Here is a 9702-nt window from a genome sequence, read left to right on the forward strand (position 1 = left end):
CGGGCCCTGCCTCTCCTTCCCACTCTCATTCCTTCAAGTGTACTCCCTGAAAATTGGCCAGGACGATCCTAGCTAAAGAGATTTTCACTATGTCTCAGCCTGTTAGTAACACTTCAGTCCTCTCCTCAATACTGGGGATAAAAGTTCAAAACTCTCAATGTGACCCGTGGGGCCTGTCAATCTCCCAGGCTCTTTTGCTAGCTATTCCCTGACTTCTTGACATGCTGCATCCCCAGCTTCTTTCAGTTCTTCAAATTAGCAAGCTCTCTTGCTCAAGACAGCCTTCAGAGATGTGGATCTATGATATGCTTTCTCTGTTATGTTTGCTATTTGAGAATTAGTGGAGTTCAGGTCTTAGGTTACGCGTCATTTTTTAATAGAAAAACTTGTCCAAATCCCTCAACCAGACCAAGTTCTTTTGTAATTTCTCATTGCCTCTTTTACCACGCTTCATCAAATTTATCATAATTTTTATATACTTCATTCTATAAGTAATAATATTACCTAGTTTAATTAAGGGCGTGCTACATGCTGAGAACTATGCTAAAAAGTTTTATCTTATTTAAAAGCATTATCTTACTTAGGCTTCAAAGTAAGGGCATGAGTAGTCAGAATTGCTACCCATACATCACAGATGAGGAAAGAGGGGCTTGGGGAGGTAAAGGTGAGTGGAAGAGTGAGGATTAGAATCCACCCAATTCTAGAACCTATTGATATTCTGACCTATTCATAATAATGTTGATACCCTAAGCCTAACCTTCCAGCTCCACGAGGCATGGATACCAATAATCAGGGAGTCTGTCAGAAGCAAATTATGGTCCTGTTTGCCCAGCATCACAAAATCAGAGTAAAATCTCTGTAGTTTTTATCTGTACTTCCCTCTCCTATTCTTTGGGGCACATAAATACCTAAGAAAAGGGGAAATTAAATGAATAAATTTGGCACTCTTATCTTGACCTCTCTAGAGACTTCTTGAATTTTTAATGCACTTTCCAGAAAACAAATAGCAGAGAATAGGAGGTGAGCAGTTTAAATACATTTGTCTGGACTCATTAGCAATAGGGTGGATCTAGTACGATGTAGAATTCAGATGATTTAGAGATGGATCTCAGCTCATTTCCCACAACACTAACAATAATAGCTACCAACATTGCTCAAGATTTACCATCTGCCAAGCTCTACGCCAAGTGATTTGCATATGTTATAATCATCACATTAGCCTGATGAGGTTGTTACCATTACAATCCCCATTTTACCAGATGAGGAAACGGAGATGCCAAAAAAATAGTCAAATTCTCTGCTCAGAGTCCACAGTTAGTGAAACTCAGTACCAGCTGGGCCTGCAGTGCTTAGTGCAATTGGGTAGCATTGTGTTGAGCAAGGAAAGATTCAGGATAAAATTCGACAATCACGTGAGGAGAATCTATTAATGCTAAACGGTGGGCTGGATAGAGAAACCAGAGGGAAAAGCGCACAGCAACAATAATGTGGTTATTACATTTCGTCAGAGGTGGTGCCAAGAGTGAGGGTAGATACAGAATTGAAATTTAAGGGAACTGGGCAGGGAGATGAATAAAGATTCCATCTGGGGTGACCCTAGGATTTTTATTATAACAGTAAGGAATTTGACTCAGCTTGATGGGGCAGAATAGTAATCTTGGGCCAATTTAAGGGCATAAAATGATCCAGAAGTAACAATCAGCCAGATAAGTGTCATTTATTCATACAACCAGTAAACTGGGTTAAGGATCTGTTTGGTAGTAGGCATTGCTCTGGGCATTTGACAGCTGTGAACTAAACTGAAAAAGTCTCTCTCTTCTGGTGGGGAAGAAAGAGACACTAAAGGAACACATCTGCATGCACATGGATAATGTGTCAGGGGTGGTGGACGCTGGGAACTTTGTAAACTGGGTCAGGGGACAAGAGAATTCAGACAGTTGTGGGCACATCAGGGCAGGCGCCCTAATTATGCAGAGACCCAGGGGAAGCGAGGGCTTGTGCTACTGCATGCATCGGACAGCAGTGAGCACCAGGATAAGGGAAGAGCAGTAGCAGGGAGCTCCCTGTGGCTGCAGCAAGGGGAGCAGGGGGAAGTTGAGGGGAGGGCACCTAGGACAAGCCTGTGGAGGCAGAACTTTGAGCCTCTCCAGGGATAATAACTTTCATTAAACTCCTGCTATGTGGATAGCTGAAGCACTTTGTGACTTTCTTTGAAAAATTACTATTGTGCTATACAGTAGGTCTTTATTAGTTATCTATTTTATTTATAGTAGTATCTATATGTCAATACCAAACTTCTAATTTATCTCTCTACACTTTCCCCCTTGGTAACCATACATTTGTTTTCTATATCTGTGACTCAATTTCTGTTTTATATAATAGGTTCATGCATACCATTTTTTAAGATTTCTCATATAAGTGGTATCATATGATATTTGTCTTTATCTGACTTATTTCACTCAGTATAACACCTCTAAGGGCTTCCCTGGTAGCTCAGCTGGTAAAGAATCTGCCTGCAATCCCTGGGTTTGATCCCTGGGCTGGGAAGATCCCCTGGAGAAGGAAAAGGCTACCGACTTCAGTATTGTGGCCTGGAGAATTCCATGGACTGCAAAGTCCATTAGGTCGCATAATCGGACATGACTGAGTGATTTTCACTTTCAATCTCTAGGTCATCCATATGATTGCAAATAGAATCATTCGATTCAGTTTTGGTTGAGTAATATCCCATTGTATATATGTACCACAACTTCTTTATCCATATATCTACTGAAGGACATTTAGGTTCTTTCTATGTCTTGGTTATTTTAAATAGTGCTTCAAAGAACACTGGGGTGCATGTATCCTTTTGAATTATGGTTTTCTGCAGATATAAGTCCAGGAGGAGAATTGCCAGATCATGTGGTAGCTCTATTTTTAGTTTTTTAAGGAACATCCACCCTGTCCTTCATAGTGGCTGTTACCACTTTACATTCCCACCAACAGTGTGGAAGGGTTCTCTTTTCTTCAAACTCTCTCCAGCATTTATTGTTGTAGGAGAAGGTGATGGCACCCCACTCCAGTACTCTTGCCTGGAAAATCCCATGGATGGAGGAGCCTGATAGGCTGCAGTCCATGGGGTTGCTGAGAGTGAGACACGACTGAGTGACTTTTCACTTTCATGCATTGGAGAAGGAAATGGCAACCCACTCCAGTGTTCTTGCCTGGAGAATCCCAGGGATAGGGGAGCCTGGTGGGCTGCCATCTATGGGGTTGCACAGAGTCAGACACGACTGAAGTGACTCAGCAGCAGCAGCAGCAGCCTTTTTAATGGTGGCCATTCTGACTGGTGTGAGGCGATCTCATTGCAGTTTTGACTTGCATTTCTCTAATAATTAGCAGTGTTGAGCATATTTTCATGTGGCCCTTGGCCATCTCTACATATTCTTTGGAGAAATATCTCTGTAGCAGATCACACTTGATATATAGATTTATATGAAACATTCTGAATAATCAGATTAATGGTAACGTTATTTCAAGTGAATGTACTATTTCCTCTTGGACACGTGGTGGCTTCCAAATGGTCTCTATGACGAATGATGTCCAAACATTTTTCTAGGTTTGGATTATTTGGGAACCCTTCCTCTTAATGGTACGTTTTCACAGATATGAGGTATTTCTTGATAATCTCTATAGGTTTGCAGTTGTGAGACTAATTACCTGCTGATGGTAGTGATCACCTTTTCAGAGTAGATGCCTTCTGGCACTGGTTCATATACCGCCTCCACTATCTGCAAAACAAACAGGCTGGAGTAATGGAAGTAAAGCAGCCACAGGTGCCTTTGCATGGTGATACTTGGCCATGACACAGGAGCTATGTAACAAGCATCATAATCTCATGCACACATTTTCATCAGAAACAAAAATATCCCAACAATTTAAAAAGTAGCATTAATTGAACAGTTGTTGAGCACAGAATTATATTCTTCAAGATAAGTAAAAGCTAACCTCAGATTCATAATAAATGGTAGGATAATATAATATATTGTAGGATAATATAGTATATTGGATTGAGGGCAGGCCAAACCACAAGTAAAAATAAAAGACCAAAAGCAGTTTGATATATTATTTTTATAATTTTTTATGATAAATTGAAGAAAATTATAGGGGGAAATGTGCCCTAGCACATGATGTAGATTTAGAAGAAAGGAGAAAATAAATAAACTGGATCATGTGGCTAATAAACCAATGACTGCTTTTAATGGGTAGTTTTACTAAAATCACAAAGGTTCTGTTTAAGAAGAAAAGGAATGGTGTTTTTGGCACCATGAGACCCTTTTGTCTGCCAAGGTTGCTTACTTTTGTGGCCAGGGAGAGCATGTTGGTGCTGTAGAAGGGAGGATCCAGGGTCGCCATCTGATAAAGGATGCAGCCTGCTGCCCACACATCTGCCTTTTCCCCATACGGCTCGCTCTTCAGCACCTCCGGGCTGAAGTAAAACCAGGATGTTAATGCATGATGCAAAGGGAGAAGTCGGCACGGGAAAAAGTTCGATTTTCAAGCCATAATTGGAGATGGGAGAAAAACAAAGGAAACTCTTGATTACTATTTCAAGTAAACACATTTAAACATATCTTTGAATTCTCTCAGACTTAGGTGAGTCAAGAAGCACAACCAAGCAATTCTAAGCAATAAATCACATAAACAACTCCTATTAAATGTCCTTCTACTTTTAGAAACAACCACCTCCCGTTGGTAGATGGAATGACTGTCTCCAGTTCTCACTATTCTGGAAATTCTGAATATCCCACCTTTCGTCTCAGTGGACAGTATTTGTTACCCACCCCTGGCTTTGCTACTGGCTGCGCTGTCTTGCCCTGCCAGTGGAGTGTGGAGGTGGCACGGCACCAGATCAGGGCCTCGGTGCTTCCATTTGTCTCTCTAGGAGCTCCTGTCCAAAGGACTAATACCAGGTAGCTGCTGCCCATCTGGCCACATGGAGCAGATCTGCACATGTAAACCTGCAGCCTGAAGGAGACCCAGGCCAGGAGACCCACAGACCTGGGAGTCTGACAGTAAATGCCTATTGTGGAATGCCACTCAGATTCTATGGTGATTTTTTATAAGCAAAACTGACACAGCACCGTCCCTTTGCTATTCAATGCTAGTATAAAGTCTAAGGCAAGACCATACTTAAATACATTGCAGAAAATGACAACATCCACATGCTCATCTCTTTTGAAATTGCATTTCTAGTCTGAATAAGGATGCTGTGTCTGTGTGTATGTTCAGTTGTGTCCAACTTTTTGCAACCCCATGGACTGTAGCCCACTGGACTCCTTTGTCCTTGTAATTTTCCAGGCAAGAATAATGGAGTGGGTTGCTGTTTCCTTCTCCAGGGGATCTTCCTAACCCAGGCCTAAACCCCTGTCTCTTGCATTTCCTGCATTAGCAGGAAGGTTCTTTACCAGTTGAGCCACCAGGGAAGCCCCGGATAAGGATGCTGTCAGCCTTTAAATGGAGTTAAACTGTGAGGGTTTAAGGGTTTGACATATTTAAAAATGTGGACAGGAGTGTAGTTCCCTTGGATATTTTGAACTAATAGAAGTTTCCTCCCTCATATTTATAGACAAATGTTAAAAGCATTCAGCACCCACACACCCTAAACTAATAGTCTGATGATTCACTTCTATAGTATGTACTTAGGACTGTGCTCAACCCTCTAAATTAATAGGGTAGGGATTAATGGTTAAGTTAGACAGTGGATTAATATATAAAGAAACTCATAAATTGGTATCTGAACAGTAAGTATTGGCTGTTTAGAATAACCAAGGAGTTGCTATTAGTGTGAGATTATGGGGAATGATTCCTGGTTTAAGACTTATGTTATGTACTTACAGAGGAAGTATGATTTCCAGATCTCTCAGTTATTTTCATATGTATTGTCTGAATTTAAAAGTGGCAAAGGAGGATTCTAGGGTGAAATTTCCAGAGCTCTACTGGTCCTAAGTGTACAAAATGTCCCTGTTGTCAGTTGATCAACTGTTCACATTTTTTAAAATGCCATAATAGGAAAAAGTTTTCCAACAACAAAAAAAATATCCTTGGCTCCCCACAGTTGAATGTCTCATGTTTTTATCTACTGAGAACTCAGAAGATTTGTTTCATAATAAACAGGTGCTCTGAGTGCCCCACCCATCCCCCTCAACCTCCTTTCCCATTCCCATTTGCCATGCACTGCTACTCTAAAGCGCCGGCATCTGTACTTCCCTGGAAGATGGCCCTCATTTTTCCTTGAAAGATAATTACTCAGTGTAGAGGAGAACACTTATAAGAACAGAAGTTGCTTAGTTTATTTTTCTCACCATTACACCTCCTCCTTCATCTCACCAGAACCCACAGACCTCTCTCGCAGCCAGAGGCACGGATGCCCCTTTGCAACATGGCTGTGCCACTCCTCCCAACACGATGGAGTCCATGTTGTACCCTTTGAATCTGAGCTTGACCATATATCTTGCTTTGGTCAAGAAGACACCAGGAAAAGTGATGCAAGGAGAGAACACAGAAGCACTTAGTCTTTATGGCTCACTCTCTCTTCCTGCTCTTGAAGACCCTAATGACCACAAGCAGGTGACTGAGCCCAGGTTCTCCAGGCTGGATGATAAGCATCACATGGCCCAGTTACGTTCAGTCCCCATGCCCACCACCACATCCATCAGTGGAGCCCTTGAAAGCCAGGTCACCACAATACACAGGTTAGCCCAGACAACACGCATCAACAATCCCAGCTCAAACCAGCCCAGGTTGCCAGCATGTAGTTTGTTGCTATTGCTCAGTTGCCAAGTTGTGTCTGACTGTTCGTGACCCCCTACAGGACACAGTATATACCACAAGAAGAGGAGAAAAGGTTATTGTATCAATCCACTAAGTTTTGAGGTTGTTGCTGCTGCTGCTGCTAAGTCGCTTCAGTCGTGTCCAACTCTGTGCAACCCCATAGATGGCAGCCCACCTTGCTCCCCCATCCCTGGGATTCTCCAGGCAAGAACACCAGAGTGGGTTGCCATTTCCTTCTCCAATGCATGAAAGTGAAAAGTGAAAGTGAAGTTGCTCAGTCGTGTCTGACTCTTAGCGACCCCATGGACTGCAGACTACCAGGCTCCTCCATCCATGAGATTTCCCAGGCAAGAGTACTGGAGTGGGGTGCCATTGCCTTCTCTGTTGAGGTTGTTAGTCAAAGTTAACTGACAGAATAGCTTCCATCAGATTCTGAAAGCTGTCCACCACCCCCTGAAAAAAATAAAGAATCACTTCTCTGGAAGAGAACAAGAAAGGTCAATAAAAGACCACTCTGTTGCCAACTATCACTGTGCTCCTGAGGTCCAACTTGAATATTCTTTAAGATAAAAGGGTTTCATAACTACAATGAAAAGCAAGCCAAAAATAAAGTCTGATTTCTGAAAGCCAAAAAATGTTCTGTTATGGTCTGAGTGTATCTCCCTGCTTCTCCCACAAATTTATGTGTTGAGTCCCAATCCCTGGTACCTCAGGGTGTAATCATGTATAAAGAAAAGGCTTGTGTGAGCTGATGCAGAGCTGCCACTTGGCAGGGGGGGGCAGGGGGGAGTGCGAGGGGCGTGGGTTCTGACCCAGTATGACCACTGTTGGTGTTAGTGGAGGAGGAGACAGCAGAAGTGTGCCTGTGCAGAGGGACACCTGTGGGAAGAGGCAGCAAGGGGACTGGACAGCACCTGCAAACCAAGGAGGGGCCTCAGAAGAAACCAAACCTGCCAACGCCTTCATCTTGGACTCTAGACTTCAAATAAATTTCTGTTGTTTAAGCCACCCAGACTGTGTTATTTTTTATGGCATCCCTAGCAAACTAATGCATGCTTTCCTGGTGGCTCAACAGTAAAGAATCCACCTGCAAATGCAGGAGACACAGGTTTGATCCCTGGGTTGGAAAGATCCCCTGGAGAAGGAAATGGCAACCCACTCCAGTGTTCTTGCCTGGAGAATCCCAGGGACAGGGGAGCCTGGTGGGCTGTCGTTTATGAGGTCGCACAGAGTCGGACACGACTGAAGTGACTTAGCAGCAGCAGCAGCATAATCATTTCACAATGTGCACAAGTATCAAAACATCATATCGCAAACCTCAAATACATGTAATTTTCAATTGTCAATAATACCTCAGGAAAGTTGGAAAAAAATCAAGTGAAGCTAGGAATAGTATAGTTAGGTAGATGGCAAGGACAGTCTTTGTTTATTGCAATATTTAGATAAATAAGTCAACATAGTTCATAATCAGCAGCCTTTGAGAGGGGTCTGGACTAACGTTTATCTAAATACTACCTCTGTTTTTAAAAGGTGTGAATTCACAAACTAAGAGTGTAAACAAGGTAGAAGAAAGATGAGGAAGGAAGGATGCTTGATATAACTTTTAAAAAAGGCAACTGTTTTGATTTTTAAATTCAATTAGTAGTCCCTCACTTATGTGAGCAATTAAGTTGCTAATTGCCAAAGATTCTATTTACACATTATTGAGGTAAACAAAGAAAGTATTGAACCCAGGTGAAAAATACAAACATTTTGCAACTTCACAAACAATTCAATAATATGATGATTTATATAAATTGGGAGGAAGGACTTCTTTCCTTTAAATGCAACAAAGTATCAATACATTCAGAAAGTAAATGGAATGAGATAATATGTTAAAAGGTTCAGAGTGTAGATAGTATAGTCTTCTTTCCTACAGTGGTCATGTTGTCATCTTTGTTAATAGTTTGATTATTGTACTCATTTTGTCAGCACATATACCAAAATTAGAATGACACATGAAAACAAGCATGACTTCAGCACAAGGATGACATGCAAATCTGTGAGGTGTTTGGTATTTTAGAGGTGATAATTGACAGGCAAAACGAGAGGACAATATTCTAGTTAATAAAGTTGTTTTGCATAGGGGTAAAGATGAAAAGAAAAAGGTAAGAAAAACCCAAGTAAGATGACAGGTGTTTTGAGGGCATCAGAGGGCAGACACACTGAAACCATAATCATAGAAAACTAGTCAATCTAATCACATGGACCACAGCCTTCTCTAACTCAATGAAACTAAGCCATGCCGTGTGGGGCCACCCAAGATGGGCGGGTCATGGTGGAGAGATCTGACAGAATGTGGTCCACTGGAGAAGGGAATGGCAAACCACTTCCGTATTCTTGCCTTGAGAACCCCATGAACAGTACAAAAAGGCAAAATGATAGGATACTGAAAGAGGAACTCCCCAGGTCAGTAGGTGCCCAGTATGCTACTGGAGATCAGTGGAGAAATAACCCCAGAAAGAATAAAGGGACGGAACCAAAGCAAAAACAATACCAAGTTGTGGATGTGACTGGTGATAGAAGCAAGGTCCGATGCTGTAAAGAGCAATATTGCACGGGAACCTGGAATGTTAGGTCCATGAATCAAGGCAAATTGGAAGTGGTCAAACAGGAGATGGCAAGAGTGAACGTCGACATTCTAGGAATCAGGGAACTAAAATGGACTGGAAAGGGTGAATTTAACTCAGATGACCATTATATCTACTATTGTGGGCAGGAATCCCTTAGAAGAAATGGAGTAGCCATCATGGTCAACAAAAGAGTCCAAAATGCAGTACTTGGATGCAATCTCAAAAACGACAGAATGATCTCTGTTCATTTCCAAGGCAAACCATTCAATATCAGAGT

The 9702-nt window shown here is 42.0% G+C and overlaps 1 protein-coding gene across 4 annotated transcripts in view; it reads right to left on the minus strand.

The window, feature by feature from the left end:
* The window catches only part of NEK10 (NIMA-related kinase 10), a 272823-nt gene that overhangs the window by 120507 nt on the left and 142614 nt on the right, over nt 1-9702 (minus strand). For all 4 annotated transcript variants that reach the window (XM_010842043.1, XM_010842042.1, XM_010842040.1 and 1 more), the window contains 2 exons: nt 4339-4468; nt 3700-3770 (listed from right to left, as the gene is read on the minus strand). In XM_010842043.1, coding sequence (XP_010840345.1) covers nt 3700-3770; nt 4339-4468 — 201 coding nt within the window. The remainder of the gene's footprint in view (nt 1-3699; nt 3771-4338; nt 4469-9702) is intronic.

This window comes from Bison bison, unplaced genomic scaffold (assembly GCF_000754665.1).
Source record: "Bison bison bison isolate TAMUID 2011002044 unplaced genomic scaffold, Bison_UMD1.0 scf7180017864171, whole genome shotgun sequence".
NCBI lineage: Eukaryota > Metazoa > Chordata > Mammalia > Artiodactyla > Bovidae > Bison > Bison bison.